General features: G+C 36.9%; 1 protein-coding gene across 1 annotated transcript in view; it reads left to right on the top strand.

Moving 5' to 3' along the window:
* The window catches only part of THSD7A (thrombospondin type 1 domain containing 7A), a 301,949-nt gene that overhangs the window by 133,838 nt on the left and 143,128 nt on the right, over nucleotides 1-24,983 (top strand). Inside the window, exons 3-4 of the mRNA XM_014452449.2 lie at nucleotides 4,630-4,878; nucleotides 8,253-8,434. Of these exons, the coding sequence (XP_014307935.1) occupies nucleotides 4,630-4,878; nucleotides 8,253-8,434 (431 nt within the window). The remainder of the gene's footprint in view (nucleotides 1-4,629; nucleotides 4,879-8,252; nucleotides 8,435-24,983) is intronic.

The raw sequence follows: 24,983 nt of genomic DNA, 5'->3' as shown, positions 1-24,983 counted from the left end.
AATGTCTTTGATGAAAAGAATTGCCAAAATGATTCATGCCACGGAACGCAGTTTTAGAAGTCAGGTAGTTTTTACCCTGTCTCATGAAGCTATCTAGAGTTTTCACTTGGGGTGGCTTTGGGATTGTGCCATGAATCTCCATTCTGGTTCGTTGCCTGAACAGCACGGGTGATAAGGAAACAGCTGCATGTAAGCATTTGCTGTGTGAAAGGATAGAAAATGTAGGTACCGGCCCTTCCAGGGAGGCCTCATTGCTGTAGCAGTTTATCCCATTACTAGAGACGTGCCGTGCTGATATCCCACATTCAGCTGTTGACCGGCAGCGTGGCCCTCAGCTTTAATAGGGAGCATATGATCACTCCAGCTGGCAGGTGACACCATCTGGCAACGTTCCCCGGCAGCTCAACAAAAGATTTTCAAATATCAAAGCAAGGGGAAAGACCTCTGCCTTTTTTTTTAAAGTGGTTTGACTGTGCATGCATTTTGCTTCCAAAAGAATTATTGCTTCTAACTTGCCGAATTCTGTGAAGGAAAGGGCACCCTCAGAGAATGAAATTAGCTCAAAAAATTTGTTAACTGCTCATTTACATTGATAAATAAATGGTAACTTATAGGAAATTTAATTTTGTGTTTAAAAAGGACTGCAACTTGAATGTAGTTAAAGCTTGGAAAGGTTTGTTGGTTTTTTGTTTGTTTGTTTTTTTAAAGATTCCATCTGAAAACATAGGCCTATAAGAAATTAGACTAGTTAGGCTATGAAAACATAAGAGTCTTAAATGTAATTTCACCAGGTAGGGAAAGCTATGGGGCAGAGTAATTGCCACCAGGTCAGAGTCATGCAACTCAAGAGTGGCAGCTACCAGGTCAGAGTCATGCAACTCAGGAATGGCAGCTTAGGAAAGTCTGGGGGCTGTTGACTCTGAGCACAGAAGTCATCGTTTTCTAACTTGCTACAGATTGGGGACTCAGAAAAACTGGGCAGTCCTCTGGGTCCATTCACTTTTTTCATTGAAAAAGCATGTTCTTTTATTCATCTCTGAATATAATTTTAACATTAAATCTGTTCATATGTACTCCTAAGGTATGGGACCATGGAAAGGACTGTCAATTGGCTGATGGCTCTCAGGACCATATCAGTCATGTACCAATATATGCAAAAAATGCATCTACCTCAAAAAGCATGTCTTTTTTTTCTGAAATAGTCACTAGAGTTACAATAATACTCTATATGTGGTTTAAGCCCCCTTACCCTTACATTTTGCTGACCAGGATTAAGACAGCCACTCTCATTCTTAGAACAAACTACCTAATCAAATGAAGTGTGTGACCATGTTGTCATAACAGAGTATCAAGCCCACAAATATATTTTGCTTCATACGAACAAAATGAAAATTTAATCTTCTCTGAACACCAGGTTGTGTTCGTTCATATAAAATTTGGGGGTGCTTGTTGATATTATGAAAAGGTTTAGGGTAATATCCTCTATATAAACAATCTTCCTGTAACATGAATAATGTTATTGAATTGGTTTGTACCTTTACAGAAAGAAAAAAATGTTCTTTAATTCAATAAGATTATAAGTGCTTATTATTGACTTCTTCTGTAGGAGCTAAAAAAGACAGATTGCTAAGGATCCTGTTTATAGATAATATGTTCTTAAGTGCCCAAATGACTTCTATTTATGAAAAATCATATGAGCTCATCACACTCCATTGGCCTAATGAAGAAGCTAGGAAGTGAGCTGGGTTTGGGGGTTACCGCAGGTTAGCAGACTCATGAGTCATCCAGTACCACCAGTGTGGTGCTTCTCAAGCTATCTATGTTAAAGGATCAGATTCTGGCTGATTTTTATCTCTATGTTTATTTGATTTCCTGCAGCTCCAACAACATGGTTGTACTGTGTATGTCTAGCATGTAGCTCATGCCATATGCCTCTCACCATAGAATTCAACATGAACAAAACTGGCCTATACAATGTTCAGTGAATTGTGTCCACTGGTCATGCACTTGAGGGTTGCAGACTTCAAATTGCTGTAAACATGCCTCAGCGTTTACTTTCAGTTCTGTGCTTAGCTCATTGCACAGCCCTCAGGAGCAGTTGCACACATCTATGGACCACATTTTGACTAGCCCTGAGCTAGTGGGATTTCCTGTACTTCAAAGGCAGAAAACTATATCCTACAACAAAGTGTGCAAAGTTGCTTGCAGCCAGGTTTCTGGATCTGATTAGACTCCAATAACGTGCTAGATCTGGGCTTGGATTTTAAACTGAAGTCAGAAGGAAGAGGCAGAAGTACCCATTTAACAGGGAACTTAGTGCCAGAAATGTGGCTTCTTGTAGCCACCAAAGAAGCTTTCTGGATCAGAGAAACGGTGAAGTGATTCTGAGGGCTGAAAGCTGGAGGCTTGTCTTAGAAGCCTTTTCCTCCAGCCTATCCAATTACTGTATAAACCACCTAATATCTGATACTAAATTTCTTTTTGTGTGATTTAGTCGGTTCCCACTGTCTGAAAGAAATAAGGCTGCACTGATAAAGATTCATTTGCCAATTGTAATTATTGGGTGGCTTTATATTTTTCGACTGATTAGCAGTTAGCTCTAGACCAGTGTTCTCAAACTTCATTGTGCATATGGATCACCTGGGAATGTGAAAATACTTGTTCTTATTCAGTAGGTAGCCTGGGGATCTGAAATTTTGCGGGTCTATCAAGCTTCCAGTTAATTGAGATGGTGTCGGTCCACAGACAACCAACAAGCACAGCTCATGCCTTTGACTTCCCAGAGGGTCATGTTCTCATGAAAATCATAATGAACTAGAATAGATAGTTCCCCTAAGCTCTATAGTGTCAACTTTTTGCATGGCCAGAATAAAGCAGAGAATGGTTAGAGGATGGCAGCTGAATAATTTAGCAACCATGGATGATTATATTTAGTTTCACTAACAATAAAAAAATGAAGTTAATAAATATCACAGTGCTCATGGGCCTACCAAGGTTCACCGTAAGGCCATGTGTGAATTATGCAAGCCTAAAATGAGCCCCAATATGTGAGTGCTCAGCTATTCTTGTGGCCTTAGCTTTTTTCCTCTAATATGCTCATGGTTTCTAAAAGTATAGAAGTCATCCACAACTTTACCAAACCCTGAACCTTCTGTCTGGCTCTACCTACTGGGTACTTCTCTCTCTTGGATATGCCCTGAGTACATCCATATTAAATCTTATGAAGGATAGGACATGTATCCAAGAGGAAATGAAATAGGTAGAATTTTGTAAGGGAAGAAATATAGAGGTTATCATTTGGAAATTATTTTGCCTGATTTCATAGATAAACTCACGAGTATAAGTGTGAAAACTTGCTTATCACAGAAGTTTTGCTCTATGGTTAGTGCTCTATCTAATGCACTGTTAATACTCAATACATGATATTTGAGTAAAAATGGGATTTTAGTCCTCTCTGTGGTTATAAGAAAAACAGAGCTGACTCACAAGGCCCTTTGACCACCACTCGCACTTCATCCTACTTCCCAGACATCTCAACTCAGACAAATTGACTTTGATGCTTCTAGCTGTCTCCTAAGAGTGCAATTTTTGAACACATGCCAGTAAAATTAAGAGCATTGAATGTGAGCTAGTACATTAAAATGGACCTGCCTCTGTATGGTTGATTACCATAGTTAAATATAGCACCTTGAATGACAAGCAGAACTATCAGTGCATTCTCCCATTGGAACAAATGGCTCTATCGTGGCGACAGACTGCCTGTGTCTCACAAACATGCATTATTGGTTACTGAGAATGGGCAAGAGTTCAACTAAGAATAAACACAAGGCCTTTCAATTCCAGGAGTCTTCTCAAAGTGCATATGCCCTTAGTCATGAACATTCATAACATCATCTTCATCTTCATATATAGACATTACAATTTAAAACCCAACATTCCTGTAATTCAAGAAGGCATAGATAGATGAGTTCAAACATAAATACTTTTCAGTAAATATTAGATATATATTTACTAGATATACCTATAGTAATATGGATATAAATGGATTCTATTTCTAATGCTTATGGTATATTTAATAATTAAGATATCCATATATATACTGTGTATTAAAGTGTGAACTGGAAAAGTTGATTTATTTGGATAAACATGCATTAGTGACAACTAACGTTTCAAATGATATTAACGATAATGCTAAGCAAAATACTTTTTCTATTTAAAACCATATTGTATTGAGTTAGCCAGGCATGTTTATTTAATTAAATCACTAAACAGAATGGAAATTATCATACGGTAACAGTTCTTGGTTTCTCATTTTCTAAATTAAAACAAATCTGGAATGAGTGAAATGAACAATATGGTAAACTTCGTTTCAGCTAATTTTGCTTAGTCCCTTTATTTTCTATTGCCCATGAATGGTTTAACTACTCTTACAAAATAGGAGGAAATGCAAATGTTAGCTTTGGGTCTAACTGCTTTTACACATCATAAATGTTGATGTATTTTCAATGAAATTAGAATTCTACCTCCAAGTAGAAATAAAAATGTCCAGGCTGATTTCACTGTGGAACACAGAAAACCAAGTTCATAACTGCCTGTGTGTGTGATGAGAATATCAATGCTCTTTTGCAGATTGTGCCAGCAGGAGAAGCTGCCAGTGACCTTCCAGTCCTGTGTGATCACCAAAGAGTGCCAGGTGTCGGAGTGGTCCGAGTGGAGCCCCTGCTCAAAAACCTGCCACGATATGGTGTCCCCTAAAGGCACTCGCGTGAGGACACGCATCATCAGGCAGTTTCCTATTGGCAGCGAGGAGGAGTGTCCAGAACTTGAGGAAACAGAACCCTGCGTGTCTCAAGGAGAGACAGCTGCCCCCTGTGCCACGTGAGTAAATAAGGCTGCGGCCTCTGCTGCCGTCTCTGCCCAAATGGCAAGTCTGGTCAGCTGTTTAATTTCAGCTGAAGAGTCGGTTGAGAAATAGTGATTTTTACAAATTTTAATTCGGAGAAGAAAATATCTCTTTACCAACACTATCCTAAAAAAATGATTTTACCCTATAAAAGTGTCTTTAGCAAGCTGTATTTCCAAATATCCATGAGGGCTAGACTTTTAGCAGCAATTCTCTGTTTATATATTTTCTATAGTAGGTATTGTCAAACTTTTTTTTTAAAGAGGAAGAGTGCAAATCTATTAGGCTTTATGAGCCAAATAGATGCAATTCTATCTCTGGAGCTACAGATAATATGTAAATGGGTGTGGATACGTTCCAATAAAACTTTATTTATAAAAGTAGAAGACAGGTTGGATTTGGTTGTCAGGCAATACAAGCTCCATCCTGTAAGTTAAAATAAGAAAGTCCTATTAAAATTCACTACTACATATAACAAATCCTATTGAATAAAATAAAATACTACTTTAAAATAATAAGACTTGAAGCTCCTTGAGGACAAAGATTATGCCTATTCACTTTTTTAAAAACTGAGACGCATATAACTCAGGGCCTGACGCACAGTAAGCACCCAATAAATGTTCATTGAATTCGGATAAATTTTGAAATATTTGGCACTATAACCTTATTCTTTTTGTCATTAAAAATATGATTTCCAAGACATTACTTTGAATCATCTTCACAATAAATACATTTCAGTTTTGTCTGAATATAGACTATTTAGAATATTTATAAAAAACAACTTTGAGAATCTTAGTTTCTCAGTAGATATATACAAGCTTCATTAGGTTTTTCTCTGGAATAGTGCAAACGTTTAAAGAACATGAACTTCATGAACCAGTGAGGAAAATACTCCTCCTCCTCCTCTTCTAACAAGAATAACACTAACAAGGATAGTGATGGTTTATATGAGATCTTCAATTCTGCAGCACTTTGGAATCCTCTGTTCTCCCGTGATGTAACAAGTGACTGGAAACCCCAGAGAGCTTCCTGCCTGTCTCCTCCACCAGCCCCACTGACTCCTATGCTCCTCTTCACATAATAGGCTCCAGGAATTTCCCTGGATCTCCAGCCAGAGTATTTGTCTTCAATGAATTTCTTTTATTTTTGTCTCAAGCTAGGTGTTTTATTCTTTCTCTTCTCAGATATTCAAGCACCATTAACAAAAAATATATATATATTCTGAGTCTCTTTATCTCCCCTCCGCCCCCAGCTTTTGGGAGAATAGCATTTTTAGAATGTGTCACCAATTTACTCTGCCCCTCCCCCCATTGATTTCAGAGAGGAAAGGAGAGGGAGAGAGAGAGAGAAACATCAGTGATGAGAGAGAACCATGGATCGGCTGCCTTTTGCACACATCCCCACTAGAGACGAAGCCCGCAACCCAGGCATGTGCCCCGACTGGGAATTGAACCATGACCTTCTGGTTTATAGGTTGACATTCAACCACTGAGACACGCCGGCAGGACACCAATTTACATTATTGACATTTATTCCTTTCATAGGACTCCTTAGGTGACCTAAATTGAGACTGCATTCTATAAAAATACAAAGTGTTAATTTAACTCCCCTGATGAATGATTTGTTTGGTTTTACTTTCCTCACACCCCTGCCTGCCGCCTGCCACACTTTGCCCAACGCATCAATTATCCATGTTTTTAGAATTAACCTGAATGCTGTCCTTCCTTTATAAACATGTGTCAAGACTGTTATTACTTGATGCCCCCGTCCTGCACCTCTGTTAAACCATGAACTCTCACTTATAAAAATGAAAAAGGGGCACGAAAGTCAGCTCTCCTGTCATGAAACTTTCCCATTGACAAAGCAGAGCGTCTAGATCAGACATCTGAGAGCCCATTTAATCTTCCCTTCTAATCGAGATGAGCATTAGCACATCCATTTGTACCTATGCTGGCTGTTAATCTGATTAGTAGGGAAGCATCTTGGTTAAAGTGACACAAAGTGCTGCATGAGCCATTTTCTTTGTGCTTTTAGACTATCCATTTCCTTGAGGTGGAGAAATGCCACCAGTTCCTATCTTCATTGGCATCAGGAAATGGTTCCCTGACTATCTCCTTAAAGCATGTGCTGGGCTGACAAGCTCCTGACATTTCTTCCACATCATAATCTTGATTGGAGCTTTAATTTAGAATCACAGATTGTCTTTCCTGTGATCCACTGATTAGAAACGTCAGCTCTTTTCATCACTTATCAGGGATGCTCAGTGCTACAGAAAAACACGCATTCTTTTTTGTTGTTGTTAATCCTCACCCGAGGATATTTTTTCCATTGGTTTTTATTTATTTATTTATTTATTTATTTAAGTAATTAATTAAAGTATTATATATGTCTCCTTTTTCCCCGATTGACACCCCCCTTTCCATTGTTTTTTAGAGAGAGTGGAGGGAGAGAGAGACTCATTTATTGGTTGCCTCCCTCCTGTGCCCCAACCAGTGCCAGGGATCAAGCCTCCAACTCTGAGGTGTGTGCCCTTGACTAGAATCGAACCCTGACCCTTCAGTCCACAGGTTGATGCTCTACCCACTGAACAAAACTGGCTAGGGCAAAAACACTCATTCTTGACAATGAAGAGAAACCTCTAAATTGTTGTTATATTTTTTAATCCTAAAGCACAATTATTATTTTGATCTAGTATGAAGAAGCAATTTTCATGCATTTTATTACAGGCAAAACAAATGTTGGGGTTGATCATCACTTGGAATGTTTTCCATTCTCAGATTCAGCCCCCCTTTGTTTATAAGTATTGAAAAAGGGCAAGCCTGAGTTTAGCTTAACTGAACATAAAAGTTCATGTTTTCAGCATTATGCTATCTTGTAATAAAATATTTATAAGCAATTTTCAGTGATTGCAATTAAAACAAGATCATCCTAAATTAAACTCCTCCTTAAATGGAACACTGTTGAGGATAAAGGAGAAGAAATTGAATCTGAATCTGCACCGGAGATATGGTAGTTTACGATTGCTTCAAGAGGAAAGTGTTTTTTGAATTACTTTTTTAAGAAAAAAAAAATGAGCCGAACCGGTTTGGCTCAGTGGATAGAGCGTCAGCCTGCGGACTCAAGGGTCCCAGGTTCGATTCTGGTCAAGGGCATGTACCTTGGTTGCGGGCACATCCCCAGTGGGGGGCGTGCAGGGGGCAGCTGATCGATCTCTCTCATCGATGTTTCTAACTCTCTGTCCCTCTCCCTTCTTCTCTGTAAAAAATCAATAAAAATATATTTAAAAAAATGAGCAGAACAGAGATTTTTAGTAAACATGGCTGCCACTGATGGCATCTTCTTTATTCAGGTATGGCTGGAGAGCCACAGAGTGGACCGAGTGCCGCGTGGACCCTTTGCTCAGTCAGCAGGACAAGAGGCGAGGCAACCAGACGGCCCTCTGTGGAGGGGGGGTCCAGACCCGAGAGGTGTACTGCGTGCAGACCAATGAAAACCTCCTCTCACACTTAAAGACCCACAAGGACAAAGAAGGTAAGCTGTGTTTTCTTCTCAAGGGTCACGCATGGAGACCAGGCATGGGATGCTGCAGGGATATATACCCAGCCTTCTGGGGCATGCAAGGCCCTATTTCTGTTCACATTATGGTTGCTGTCCACTATGGTGGACAATAATCCAAGTTTTGGTTGTAACAATTTAATTCAATTTCATCTTTTGTCAGTTGTGATTTGCTGACAGATCTATCATTAAATTTTCTAACTTCAGGCTCTGAGTGAAAATTTAGGAGTAATTATTTACAAAAATGGAATAAAACCTAATCTTGTAATTATATGCAAAGAAGTATATATTCTAAAGCCCAAGTTTTCTTTGCTTGGTATAAGAATTACAACCTGCTTATAAAAAAATACCTCCTTTTTCTATTTATAATGTGGTTGAAAAATATGTTAATTGTAGTATTTAGTAAAAATTTCAATTTGAGTATAAATGAAATCAATACAGGATAAATACAGAATCAAACTACAGTAAAAACAAAACAAAAAGAAACCGTTAACGCAAAGGTATGACTTATTTTAATCTTTCAATTAAACACATTTTAGAATATTTTTGTTTAAATCTCAGTTTTGGACCAGATATAATAAATGTACAAAAGGATAAGTGATTTCAAGATGGGCAGGGCTAAATGTATATATTATCATATATTACTATTACTCTGAAATTCTAATCATTATTGGATCAAGTTTATATTCAATTAGTAGCTTTTATGTCCATACAAATATGGATATTTTTAAGCAATGCTATATAAGCTAACTCTCTTACATTTCCCTCTACCTGAAGGATAGCAGGATGTCTGTCACTAATGTATTCAACGTATATTTTTTAGTTAACAGAGTTCCAAAAATTATGTAAGGTGGTGAGGATAGAAATGTCAATACAAATTTTGTGTCAGGGAAATGTTCATGGTCATCATGAGAGCACACAAACAAGCCAATAGTTAATAATGCAATATGCTATGCGTTATAAGTGAGTTTTAGAATAACTGTAGGGGGATCACAGAAACAGAAACCTTCATAGAGGAGGGAAGTGGTACTTGAGCCAAGTGATGAGGAGTATGTGCCATAAAGTTAAATGGGTCAGGAATGCAAGAGGGAACAGCATTAGAACACCATTAAAGAGAAGCAAAAAAAGAGAGAAATCTTGCCAGAAAAGATGAGTATGTTGTATTTAGCAAGTTGTGGGTATGATGGGATAATTCCCCAGCAAATATGTTGGTTGGAAAGGGTAAAGAATAAAGACCTTAGTTCTTATTAACAGCGACCAAAAAAAGGAGGCAGGAGATACACCGAGAAGAAATCTGATCAAGAATAATCAGAAAAAAGAGGATAGAACCAAGAGAAATGGGTGTTTTGAAAAACAAAAGATGACTCCACTGCCTCTCCGAAAAGGAGTGGCACCAGTGACCAGCAATTCATGAAAAGCAATCACGGAAGTTTGCATGTGTAACTTGCAAAATTTAATTGTTTTTTTATCCACTAACTTTACATAGCTTGTCAACTCATTTAGGAATCTAGCCCCGGGATACATTTTTCTACTAATATATCTTGAAGTTGTAAGGAAGTAGTATAAAACATGTAATGTTAGTACATTAATATTTTCTTGGCCACGTTAATGGCTACGTTTTTAACACTCTTAGGTGGATTTATTATAGCCATCCTCTCAGAGTAGTATAATTTCATTGCTAGAGGTAGTTCAGAGTTTAGTTTCTGAATGTCAATTATGTCCTGTAGGTTATTACTTTCAAAAGAGCCTTTGGGGTTTGGAATTGGAACTGGATACGTTTTTAAATCATTTAGTCATAGATTTTCCCTACTTCTGTCAAAACACAGCAGAGTACCAAAAATAAAAGTCACACCAAAAGGGAAAACAAAAAGAATATTATTGTAAGATGTATCTTTTGGAGTAACAAATGCCAAAGCAAAGATCAGTGGATATGGAAATAATCAGTTCTTCTGAAATTAATATTTATCATGGAAGCATGTAACATGAATAACTTAGGAATATGCATCCTTTTATGTCACACAGCAAGACTACTATAATCCTCTTTGGAAAAAAAGTTGATTTTTCCCTAAAAGTTTCAGCTTTTACTTCTCAAACTTAGACTATATAAGTTTCCCCCCAGAAGCACTTAGCATTTCCCAATAGGAAACTTATTCAATACACCAGCATCCCAAGGACTATAAATATGTGTGAATGGAGCACAATTTGACTGTGGGATGTGAAGAATGTTCCATGTATCTTCGTTCAATAACTATGAAAGAATGAAGGTTTACTTTACGAAGAGAGGGAAATCTCTCAAAATAACTCCCTCCATCAATTCTAAAAAGAAGGTAATGATCTCAAGAAAGTCTGGCTGTGTCATCATGAACAACCTACCCTAAGAGCAATTTATGTTATACTTCATTTGAAGAACAAAATCTACACTTGTTTTGGCAGATCTATACTATGTGTTCTAGAAAAGTTGTTTTCACATGTAACCAAGCTATTAAAATACATTAACTCAAAATAAAATACTTAACTCAAAAATACAATTTCTTGATACAAAAATACTGAAAAAAAGATATGAAATTCATATAACTTCCTTTATTATCTTGGCATATCATATTACACAGGTACTGATCACCTTAGCATAATTTAATTCAATTTTCATGGCCTCGTGTCATGTGAGTCAGTTAACAGTAGTAAAGGCAACAATGAATAGAAATACTTAATGTGACCTAGGTAACCCTTCCGATCCTGACCGCTGAGAAGAGCTAGCAGTAACACTCGGCAGTTTTTGTTCAGCCAGCTGATTAGAGTTCCAGTAGGCTGAAAAGTGTGCAGCTTATGCTGGCATGAAATCTACCCTTATCAGAAAGTGACAGGAAGAAGGCTTGCCCATGGCGAGGTTACTGGTATAAGCCCTAGAAAGCTGATGAAACGTTGCTGATCATTGGATGCATGAACATAAATTGATTTTTTTACAAGTTCAAAGTGAAATGAAAGTAGATTAACTACAGTGGCTAAGAAATTCTTCCATTCGAAATAGATTGAACATATTTTTAAATGAGGGAAACCAAAAGTATTGGTTATAAAGCACCATGGAGCTTGCCATGATTTATATTATAGGAAACTTAAGAACATTCTTTAGTAGAAAACATATCTAATAATCCACAGTGAAATCTGGATGAGGTCTGTAGGATTTGAGGTTATTAAGAAAGACAACCTGGATAATGAGCCTGTAGGATGACAGAGCATGAGATAAGCCAGCAGAAAGTTCTGGAGGATCAATGGGTAGATGGATGGAGCGAAAGATGATTGAGCTGTGAACGGATAGACAGAAGGATGAACAAAGAGCTCATGTTTTCCCATGCTCTGAAACCAATTAAGGAGAATAAAAATAGTCACTATCCCTAAATGAAATACAAATTCTTTATAGTCTTTGTAGTCTTTTATCTACCATTTCCACAAACTAGCCTACTTTAGTCAAAGCTATTTTGAAAAAAAAAGGCTATTCTTACGGTGCTATTTCCCTGTTATTTCAGAAAGTAAATATCAGAATATGCCAAAGGCTAGTGCTGCACCTTTCCTATCCATCGCTTTTGAAATAACAGGTAGGTGAGAATATTTTACATAACATCTCAATCAGAGATTCTCTACAAATTCTCTAATACAATGGTAGAAAATATAGTGGTTTATTTCTATGTTGCTAGAAATATATCAAAGCTGTCCCATAAAATATAAATAATTTAATGTTTCTTTGATTATCTATAGCATCATTATATGGATGTAGATTATAGAAAAACATAAAAATATTTAAAAATTTACTTATGTAAAACTATCACTAGGACCCCACAATTATAAAAACAGATACGTGAAGTTTGGTTGTGAACACTTTGTTGAGATAAATTAATGAAGGTATGAATATTTTTCATAATTTATCATATTTTGAAGCACAGTTCTTTGTGCTCTACTAATATCAATATGGTAAATGAAAAAGGAATTAAATCACACAATGGCTACATTTTAGAAAGAACCCACACTGAGGCAGGAGATGTCAGAAGCACTATAATATAGACAATCCCTGAATGAACCAGACCCTTCTTGGAAATTAGATCTGTGGATATTTTGTGGGAGAGAAGCACTGTTGCCCTGTGAACTTTCTCTGGATCAGTAGAGTACAAAATAGAAAGAGAGATGCCAAGAGGTTTCAGCCACTGGGATAGAAGCTAATAAAAATGTACCTGCTGGGAATTGGATTAGCTGGTCAGTCGTCTACCCTAGATGTCAGTTGGAATTTTTAGTAGAGGAAGAGCTTACTAATGAGATACCAGGAAGTATTCAACCAAAAAGGTATAAAAGAAATATATGATGAAGCAGCTTGGACATCATGTAAACATGAAAACAGTACTTACACTACCTTTGATTTGTTCAATATTTAGTAAACACTTGCTATTTGATATGTTTGTCCTCTCATTTGTAAAATAGTTCAATTTAATTAGTCTGAAAATTATCTCTTGAACATATCAAACACACTTTCTTTAAAACTTTTTCTATTTCAGCAAGAATTTATATTTACCCCCAAATAAACATTTATTCAAACCTCTGAGTTGGAATAGAGGAAACATGATTTAGTTGTTAAATCAAATGACAAGGGTCATAATTCATGCACATTATTTCAAGTTGGCCACTCATTTCAGAGAACGTATATTGTATCTATATTCTCTCTTCTAATAATACAGATAGCTTTAACATCATTTGAATTTTCATCCTAAGGCTACTTTCAGAAGCACACTAGACTATCAGAAGACCTGGTTTTTATTTCTGCGTGACCCTGTGCCCTTATCCACACTACTTAACTTTTATTTGCCTGAAAAGGCCTACTTAATGACTCTGCAATACGACTGGAAATGGAACAGCAAAATAACTGAATATCATCCTATATAGAACACCTAGACATGCAGACTACAGTATTGTTTTAAATGCTTTTAAGAGCAGAACTGATGTCTTGAAACTAAATGATTCCCCAAAACAAACCAGGAAAAGTGAACTAATGCTTTCTGTGGTCGTCCTTGGGTAGGGATGGTACAGGAAGAGGGTTACACATTAAGGAGACTTGGGGGGAGTGAAGCCCAAAAGGGTCATGACATAAAAGTCTTAGCCAGAGACAGAGAGCACAAGCAGACATGTTGCATTACGCCATCCACCTCAAAGGGCTGTAGCATCAATGAGTGAGCAGAGAAACTCAACTTACCTCTGGAGAGAGATGATCAATAGCAGTCAGCCTCAGCCTCAGGTTGTGGCAAAATCAAATCTCTCCTAAAAATTCCTACTATAGGCCTGTACCCACACTAGTTTAAGTTCCAAATTTATGTTACTTCCATGTGTCCAAAGACCACTGAGAAATTAACATAAAAAATGGTGTCACGCAAATGGTATCACCTAGTGCCTGACATAAGCAAAAACAAAAATTCTGAAGAGGGAATCCCTTAACCAAGCCACAGGATTTGCCCAGATAAACTGCACCATTAAAAATTGCAGACTACACAAGGAAAGATAATCCATTGTAAACAGGTTTTAAAATGCCCAACAAAGAGTAAGGCTAGACTCGAGGTTGGGAATATTAGAGATAGCAGATAGAGATCATAGAATGCATATGCTAAAACTTATTAAAGATATAAAGGAAAAAATTTAAATATTAGATGTAATGAGTCAATGAAAAAAGAACAGATTAAAAAAGAAATAAGTTCCAAAACAAAAAAGTACTTTAGCTGGAAATAAATACAGTAAATGGAGAGATAAAAGAAATTAAGCTAAACAGTTATTAGCTAACTGAAGATAAATGCAAGAAATTGATTCAGAATGCAACACTGAAAAAAGAAGTTGAAAATATATGTGAAGAAAATAATTATGCAGATTTAAATAAGAAGATTCAAAATGAGAGAATCAAGGGAAAAGATGAATTTCCTGAACTGATGAAAGACAGGACTGTGGAGAGTCAAGAAGAAAGTTTTCAGGCAGGAGAATAATATATGCACATTTAGGCACAATGTAGTGAGATTACAGCTCATAAAATACAAGAACATATTACAAAGAATTAGAAGTTAAAACTAACTGCAAAGGAATTAACAAATTAAGAGTGAAATTTCAACAACTGCAAAGAAAGCAAAATAACAAAAATGATGTATTAAAGGTACTGAGAGGAAAATAACTTTCAACTTAAATTATTTATCCAGCTCCCTGTTATTATATTGTGGGCAAAATTAAGACACAAGTAGAAGGGTTTACCTCATTAAACCCTCACTGAAAGAACTGCTAAATGATAATGTTTAGGAGGAAGGAAATTGAAGCCAGAAGGAGAAGAATTCAAGATGTGCAAAGAATTTGGAAAACACCTGGGTAATCTATCCTATATAATAAAAGGCTAATATGCAAATTGACCAATTGGTGGAACGACTGGTTGCTATGACACGCACTGATCACCAGGAGGCAGACACTCAATGCAGGAGCTGCCCCCTGGTGGTCAGTGCACTCTCACAAGGGGGAGTGCCACTCAGCCAGAAGCCAGGCTCATTGTTGGCGAGTGTAATGGTGGTGGCAGGAGCCTCGCCCTCCTCCATGGCAGTGCTAAGGATGTCTGACTGCTGGCTTAGGCCCACTCCCTCAGGGTAGAGATACTAAAAGTCCTTATATATAATTAAGTCATTATGCATGTTAAGTATTTAAAAATAATTATTGAATCAATAATTATTAATATATAATTATATAATCATAAGAGAGCATAATCAGTTATTAATAATTAAATTATATATACTTCATAATCTAACAGGAAATAAAAAGGACTAAATAAATTCAATTGATTCAATAAGAGGTACTGAATAAGAGAAAAAAACTTTCTTACACATGATCTAATTAATAGCAAATAAAAATTTAGAAATATGGGTTTTAAATGTCAAAGTTTATTACAGAAAATCATTTTTAAAAATCATTGCTACATCTATGAAACCAGCCAGCTGTATTGTTAGTGTTTACAGTGATCAAAGAGTTTGCATCACTCAGTCTGAACATTGCCCACCGCTGGCAAAACACATAATATGCTAACAGACCACACACATTGTATTTTCCAGGCAGAGCCCTCTTCACATACAACATACCAATGAAGATTTTATTTTCTCGAGGAAATAATGTGAGATTGACTGAAGTTGTATATGTACACATGCTAAAACTATTCAGAAGTTTGAATGGTTAGATTGGTTAAATGGCATCTGATAGAAAATTTTCTTGAATGATAAAAAATGACCAAAATTTTCTTCATTATATTTAGAGCAAAGGTTAATCTCCACAAACTTAATACATAATAAAAATTATATTGCCAAATTGGTACTGTTAAATGAAGCATGAAAATGATTGCAAACTTAAAGCTAAAGGAGAAAATTCGGAAACATCTGAAAATTCATTAGCATTTCAAACCTACCTCTCTTTCTATTATTCTATTTTTTTCCAGTTTGCTAAAGGGAAAGATGAATGACATTGGCATTATTACCTAGCCAAAGGTAATAAAGACAAAGGAATCGTTACCTAGAGAAGATAATAAAATTTATCATGTGTGTTGATGTCTTGGACAAAGTCATACATGATGTGTTGATAAAATATCTGAGTGACATTAAACTAATAAGGATAACACATTGGATAATAATCTTATGACACAAAAATATATTAATAGGCTAAAAACAGTGGAATTTCTCCCACAATGTGAAGTCTAATGAAATACTTACAAATACCTACATGTGTCCTGAGTGCCCACTTTGAAAGAGAATCGTAGTAACAATGATGAGGATGATATGGTGATGGTGACAATATTGATTGCATTTATAAGGCACTATGTTAATTACTTGGTTGCTGTGAAAATTAAATGCTTAATGTGGGGAACAACCAGTTGGAATCAATGACTTCATGTTAAACTCATTCTGTGTCTGTAATCACAAGTGTTCCTCTCCTGCACATCACTCACAATCTGATGAATGAAGGGCTGCAGATTTGGACATCTCACTTGGTATTCCTTCATTAACTCAATAAATATTTATTGAACAACTGTTAGGTTGTATCAGTCATTTAGATGTTGAAGGTAGAATGTTTAACAAAGCAGACTTGACCCCGGTCCTCTGGGAGCAGCCTTGTATTTATGGCTTTGCTACTGGAGGTTCAGGACTAACCCTTCCCAAGGCGGATATGGAGAGACTTCCCCAGACATCCCAGTTTGGGGCTCTTCTGTGAAGCCCTGGAAGCACACTATAAACCACGGTTCATCCTGAGTAAAGAACCCGCACCCTTACTCACTGGGTGAATTATTTTTCTGGAAAGCACATACCCTCAAAATGCGGTAAGAATCACCTGGATGATTTAAGGAAATGCAAAACCTCCTGGATGTTATCCATTGAGGTTGTGATGCTATAGTTCTGGAATGGGTACAGGAATCTCTGTCCTTTTAATGAGCACCATTATAATTATAATCAGGAGTTGATTTTACTGTAAGGCTCATGAGAGTCCTCTTAATAAAAGGCTCTTTGCAAAGCTTTGGGAGAGACTGGGATAGGGACAGGGAAGTCCATGTTTCTGAGTCCAAGGCTTATGCATTTTAGGGACCCCTTATTGTTAAAAACAAACAAACAAAACCACACACACACAATCCAAACAAAAATCACTACAATCTCTGCCAGGGTCTCCGAAGGAGCCTGTGCATGTGAAATATTCTGAACCTTAAGCTTCATGGGGGCATCTCAATAAATCTGTCCCAAATTCTTATGTTGGAATTTTGGCCTCTTTTAAAGCCAAAGACAATCCCTACTTTAAGATGAAAAACAGAAGCACAGACATTTCTGTCTTGAAATGGCCTCTTTCCCAGAGTTCTGGAGGTGTATCTGTGGAAAACAGAGCGCCTGGGAAAAGTCGCTAATCTTCAGAGTGATTGGCAATGTCAGTTCTAATATCGGTTTTATTTATACTCACTGAGCCCTGCTTTTAGGTTCCAGAGCTGCGAGCCTTTAGAAAGCCGTTATACCTTGCTAGTCATTAAGCTAGGAAATTGAAGAGGAAGAACACCTAACACTCACAGATACTGTTTCATCTTACTTCATACCTGTAACGCAAGACAGAAAGAAGCCAGAGCTGTTAGTTAATGACCTTCCATTAATGAAAGAAGAATGGGGGATAAAATGTCACAAAACCTGACACCGTTGAGTGACTGTAGTATGTGTGATTTTTGTAACCCTTAAGCACTGATTTCATCGAGTCGGTTATGGATGAGTGATAGCACCAGGAGGGATTTTGAAATGAGCACTCAGGGATGCGCACTGGTGAATGAATAGCATTTTTTCCAAGGCACACTCCTGCTATCTAAGAATGTAAAAGAAATGGTTTGTGGCTGCCTGTTCCCTGCCTTGCTGATGATTGCTCAACAGGGAGTAGCTACTCTCACCAGTGTTAACAGAGGAGTACAAACTACATTGTGGAACTCATTAATATTTATTCCTTCTAAAAGCAATGGGCAATAAAAAGGGAAATAAACCAGGGAGAATAGCAATGGGAAAGGAAGCCATGGCAACAGATTTGTCTTGGAAAGGTTGCACCATTTGTACACAAAAATACACTAAAAATTCAAGGATCCATGTTATTATGTTATTAGTCTGGAATCCACTAAAAAATGCTTGTTATTGGGTGAACTAATCTGTGAAAAAATATGTACATTAAACACAATTCAAGAATTCAAAGTAGCCACCCATATTGTAGTATTATATGCATTTAATGTACCTCTTCACTCTGTCACATTTTTAACAATAAACAAAGCTATACAGTATCAGAGCCTGTGCTGTATCCTCTATGGACACAAACTTTCTCTAACCGAGGGATTACCTCTGTTGCAACAGAGACCAGTGACATCTCTGGTCCTTTTCTTCTGCTGCTCCTCCATTTTCTGCTTTGAAATGCTTCCAGCATTATCTCAGCTCTTCACATATCTCAGCCTGTTTCAAATAATCCTTTTTACACTGTGAGACCTCAGTAATCTTTCTTCATCCAAAGCCTATAACCTTCTTACACTACATCACACAGTTTACCATGGATTACATGTAGTTCTATTCTTTTGCAATTACCTCATGAATATTCAGACCAACTCCCTAAGATTTTAAGCTTCCGAGGAGGCCATAGCATTTTCCCCTCCTAAACTTTATTATCCGTCATTCTTCGCATACGTCTGGGTACATTTGCTAATTGTGTCATTTAGAAGTATCTTTAAGAAAGACAGAGAAAGCCCTTCAATATGAGAAGGTTGACTTCCTAGACATCTAATTTATAGTATTTCCTTTCAGATTAATCTATCTGCCTCACTAACTTCATTTTTTCCTCCTGTGCTTTCCTCTGCAAAGGCTTAATGAGATACCATATGTAAAACATCTTAGCATAAGGCCTTGCACTTAGTATATGCCAAATGAACGTTAATTGCTTTTGTTTACTTTTCTGGTTAAATTGAGAAAAAGGGAGGAATTTGTAAAAATAATAGTTTTACTCCAAATCTGCACATTGGAAAGACATAATTGTATGCTGGCCTTGCCAGCTGAGAAACAATGGAGGATGTATAATTCATGGAGTCTCTTTACAATGTTCCAAAATCCTAATGTGTGCTTGCATTATATCTTGCTCCTTTCTTGGAAAAGGCAGACTTTCTCTGCATTACTCCAGAGTAGGAAGAAACATAACTAATTTACTTCTGTAGTTATGGGAGACAGAACCATTTCAGCTTCCCTTACTTTGTGATGCTGAATCCATGAGAAGTCTAAGTAGCATCTATTGCCAAAGGATTCTTGCAATAGCCCTGGGATTGTTTGGTTGCTCTAAAAATACTTTCACCATTGCTCAACCTGAGAATGCCACACTGGTCTCTCTGCGCCTTACATTACACAGGATTTCTGGGCATCTAAAACCACATTGGTTAAGCATTATGCCTTGTAGGCCTTAACTCTTTTTCACAAAGCAATATTAATGAATAGATGCAGAGAAAAGAATTGTTAGGAAAGAGTCTTGTTTTTTGTTGTTGTTTGGTTTTTTTAACAGTTTCTCCGCTAGGTCTGGTTAGAAAGAGTTGGATCTAGTAAGTTCATACTCCATTGGGAATCCCAGAAGTACTTTGAGAATAAAAGGTCATGTTCTTCACTAAGAAAGCTGTCAATGAATTTCTCACTGTCTTCCAAAAATCCATAGCAAGTGGGTAAAAGCAAAGAAACTAACATGTTGTGATAGGTAGTGTTTTCTCGTTAATACATGACTAAATGGATAATAAGAGAATAATTTTCCCAGACATACTGAGACAATAAATGTCAGAGGACAGACTCAAGCCAGTGTTTTGACTCCAAAGTCTATTCTATCCAGTCATACCGCTACTGCTCTGTGAATTTGCGTCAGAGTAAATAATTGAGTGGCTGTCTACAACTTTATAAAAATCATTGGAAGTAAGTGCATTATGTCAAATTATCTTATGATATTGCTGTTGCAAAAATAAATTAAAATGGCATAGAGATCTGCCTCTTATTACAGAAAATGGAAGGAAACTAAGCATAGTTTAAGCGCTTTTTAAAATTCAACTCAAGTTCACTCCCTGAGATGGTTCTTAGTTCAAAGTGGAGTCTTGTCCTTGTTTATTTGAACCAGTCTGGTGTTGAATCATATGAAATTCATATTTTTGTAGGTCAAGAGCTGTTGATTAGTGAAAATTTCATATGATTCAACTGAATAGGGACAGCTACTGTGTTGTATCAAGTCACCTGGTATTAACTACACTCCACCCGAGGCTTTTCACTGTCAGAAGCAAGCCCGCAGCTACTGACTGGCTATGAATTAATTGTAGTCACTGTTTCCTTGTGAACAATATGCGCTTGTGGTGTATGTGGTGTGCTTTCTAGAGAGAAGTTATTGTCTTCTATAAAATGTGTAGATTTCCTTTTACTACATACTTTTTCTAGAATGATAACTCATATCTGATGGCTTGAGAGTGACTTGAATTCATTAAGCAGTTTTAACTCTATGTGCCCTTAGAAAAGAAATCTGCATTCAATGGTGTGATTTTTAATACTCACCTATGTCCCACTTTGTTTTATGGAAATGCATACAATAAAGGGAAATACAGTGATTTTAAGGATAAATGGATGAGGAATATGGGGCAAAGAAAAATGCCAGTAGAATAAGAACACCAACCCAATAGTGAGTATAATAAAGGTAACGTACAAAATGTGTGTCATAAAAGCCTTTCAATTTCTTGATCTAGGACCACAAGTTTTGACTCAAATAGCCAATGCAAAGAGGCACTCTACATTAATTATGAAATTCACACTGTCCATTAGACAAGAGAAACCAGTTGTAAAGGAGAAGCCCAACAATTTCTGGGTTTAGGGTCAGAAAGAAAATTCACAAGTAGACCTTCATAGAGAGGAAACTAACTATGCTGAATTACAATCTCATTCACCTCTTTACAATAAATACCACAATGAATTGTATAAGGAAGCTTTTGCTTTTAACAGTTTTCTTCAATGTAGGCCACTAGCATAAATATTAAAATGTAACTCAGGAAAAGAAAATTAGTGGGGATTAATATGATACAGTACAGATTTATAGGTCTCTGCTAAGCGTGATAACCCGGGGATAGAGTTGGGATATCTAAATGAATGAATGTACAGCTTTGCCCTCAGGCAACTCTCCTCAGAGCTTTGATAGATACTGAGAGGCAGAGAGTTCCCTTACATCCCCTGACACAAGGATCTGGAGTACTGCTATTTTGGTTTCTATTTAGTTGCAGTTAAATGCAGAGACACATTTTCCAGCCATCATCTAGCTGAGGATAGGATTAGCATCCTTAAAAGAAAATCGAAAGGCTTGACAAAGACATAAACTTGAATAAAATATTATCCCACTTGGAACTGGGAGATGAGTCCAGGCCTAACTAGATGCAGGGCAGAGAAAAGGTTTAGGCACAGATACAGGGAAATCAAAGGCCCATACATCCTTCCATAGCTCATAGCCCATAGCAAAAATCTGAAACAGATGCAAGTGATAACCAGTTTCAACTAAATGTCATCCCTTAGAAGAAGCAGTTTAATTTTCTGGTATCTTCTCCAAGATAAAATGACTTTCAAGTCTACATCTATGGAACTAATTGAGTTAGTTAACTTGAAGTAACAATGATAATAATGAGGAGCATTAGGAAGATGATACATAGACAATACATGTGAGGCACTTTTATGTTTCTTTGCTTATTAGACCCTCACTACAAGCCTGTGAAGTACTATTATTATGTAATACTGAGGTACAGAGAAGTTAAATAATTGTATGAAAGCATATAGCTAGTAAGTATCAGAACCGGAATTGTGAGTCAGAAAGTTTAGCTCCTCAGCTTGTGCCCCTAATCATAGATTAGGGTTATTAACTGTAAGCAAGTTTGATGTTGGGGAAAAGCTACCTCCTTTCTAAGTGGTTTTAGAATATGTGCTTTTCTTGTAAATAATAAATACATCTTAGGGCCAATGGTCTGTTAATATCATCCTCATTGAATGACAAAAAAAACTATACATGTATGATGATGCTCATGCTTCTATTTTATACATCAGAAAAATCTTGTATTTGCTTATTTGTTCAACCAATATTTACTGAGAGCCTTCTATTCTAGGTGCTCTTCTAAATGTTGAAAATAGAGAAGTGAACAACACAGACAAGATCCTTGCTATCACAGAGTTTATACTTTAATGGAGAGAGACAGAGTATAAGAAAAGAAATAAATAAACAAATTATCAGATAGCAATAAGTTCTATGCAGAGAATTGAAATAGTATGAATTGAGAGAGAATGACTGGGAAATTATATTATTTGTATCACCAGGGTATTTATTTGGCTTCCCAGATTTATATACCTAGCCTAAAAAATTTCCCCTGAGGAACAAACTCATATATTGATCTTTCTATTTTACATCTCCAATCATATCAGTCAGGTATGCTTGTTTCCCCTCCACACACTCTTGTAATGGCAGAATAAATAAAAGTTTTAAAACAACATCACAGTACATATATCCAAATTGATAAGCTCCATGATCTGTTGGATAGATGTGTTAAAATAAATCCATTAAAGCTACTCAGGTGGCGGAATCACTAACAGAATAGGCAACACGTAAGTGTTCAGTAAATATTTATGGAGTAAGTAATGACCCCCAAGGGTTGATACATATGATTACTAGCTAATTGCTAACTGGCAAATTTTCTTCCTCTGGTAGACAGAGAGATGCAAGTTCTAAGATACACATATTTAGAAATGTATCACAAAACCTGGGAAGTTCATATTTTAAAAAATCAGAAAAGTGAACATATTGTCAGGTTTCTGCTTCCAGCCATAATTGAGTAACTGGAACTTTCTCAATAAGAATAATTATGAAGTGGGGCAAAATATGCAAAACAACTGTCTTTAGATATTAAGCAGCAAGCTGCAGAAAACTGATTATCACTGTGAAGTAATCAATCATTTCCATTTTCTACTGGAGGCTCTTTACAAACACAGAGCTGGGAAAGTGGAGGCAAACCCAGCATCAGGACTTTCTGAACTAAGGAGTCAGAAATCTAAGTTCCAGGCTGCTGAAGTGGCTGGAAATTTCAGGGCAGGGTACATGCCAGGGGATCTGCACTGGGAGGGGTGGGGTGGAGTCCAGGAGTCTATGTGGGGATACACCGTGAGTCCTTGGCCCAGGCCTGAGCTGTACAGGTGCAGATTGAGACTGTAAAGTGTAGCGGAGATCCTGTGCTCTAAGGCCGTGCTGAAAGGTGACAGTATAGGTAGGGCGATGCTGGGAGATGTCAGAAGAGTTCTAGCCCTTCCTGTGGTTCTTCGGAGTAAGAACCACACTGTCACAGCCAAGGTTAAACCTGAACCAGACAAGCCCTAATCCAGATGAAACCAAACCTGAAAAGTTCAAAACAATCTGCCAGCAATTTAACTGTTTGACAGAAAGAAAAAAAAACCCTTAGAAAGTAAAATGGCATAATCCAGATTCTCTACAACATACCACTCACAATGTCCAGTATATGATAAAAAGTTACTCCACATGCAAAGTAGTAGAATGAAGAGACCAATTACAAGAAGAAAGCATTCAGTAGAAATATAACTTGAGAGGACCCAGATATTAGAATGAGTAGACAAAGACTTTAAGAAGCCATTATACATATGTTGAAAAACTTAAAAGATTGTCTAGGGGAGTAAACAGATGGGAGTATGAGGAGACAACAAACATTATAAGAATCTGGAATTTCAAGAATGTAAAAAATCTGCAACAAAAATTCACCCAGTGGACTTTTGGAGATTGCAAAAGACAGTTCTCAATAGAAATGATTGGATGTGAGTAGAGAAAAAGGGTTATTGATCTCAAAGACAAATCAATAGATATTATCATATCTGAAGAACAGTGAGAAAGATGATTAAGTGAAGAGAGAGAGTCTAAGTGAATGAAGAAGTAATATCCAGGTGTCTATGTATTAATGATATTACAGTAGAGAAGAGAGTTATCTGACAGAACACATATTTGAAGAAATAATGGTCAAAATGTCTCAAATTTGTTGAAAAAGAAGCTACCAAATTTCAGATCTAAGAAGTGCAACAAGCAGAATAAAATAAGAAAAAATATAGCAAAAATATACTCAAATTGCTAACCACTAAAGATAAAAAGAAAATTCTTAAAGCTGCCAGAGGAAAAAACCATGATGTGTACACATGAATAAAGATAACAAATGTGGATTGAAATCTCATTAGAAACAATGAAGGCCATAAAACAATGCGTTTGCTGAAAAAAAGCTGTCAGATTTCTACATCCAGCAAAAATATTCTTCAACACAAGATAACACAGAAATATTAAAGCTGAGGGAATTCATTATTAAACAGTTAAGAGTGTAGATTGTGGAGATGGAGTCCCGTGATCTTGGGCAGATTATTTAACTTCTCTGTGAATCTGTTTCCTTCTCTAGAAAATAGGGATAATAAAACTTATAAACATTTTAAATGAGAGAATCCATGCACTGAACTTAAACCATGCCAGGCATATACTAAGTTTTCAATAATTCTGAGTAGAGCCCATGTTTTAAAATAAATTCTCCTTTAACAAGATGTATGTAATTCAGCAATAGTGCTGCGAGAAGAAGATGCTCCCAAAATGATAGCTTAGACCTTAGAAAAAGAGAAAATCGTCCAGGCCCCAGTTATCTACCTTCGGAATAACATCCAAATTTCCTTTCTGGGGGAGTCTGTGGAGCCCCCTCCATTTCCTCAGCTCCAGAGAGCTTTGTCCAGTGGAACCAAAACCTTTAGTCTTGAGGAAAGACCAGCTTCCCTTCTCATATTTGTGGCTTTTCAGATCTATTTAGTGCCATCTGGCCTAATGTCAGTCTTTATAAATGAATGTGGCCTCCAAACTGAAATGCCACTGAGCCCATTGGGAAACTTCCCCTGACCTGAGAAAGAGCTGAAAAAGCCGTAGC

This window comes from Myotis lucifugus, unplaced genomic scaffold, assembly GCF_000147115.1.
Source record: "Myotis lucifugus unplaced genomic scaffold, Myoluc2.0 scaffold_15, whole genome shotgun sequence".
Lineage (NCBI taxonomy): Eukaryota > Metazoa > Chordata > Mammalia > Chiroptera > Vespertilionidae > Myotis > Myotis lucifugus.
This window is presented reverse-complemented; position numbering and strand designations above follow the sequence as displayed.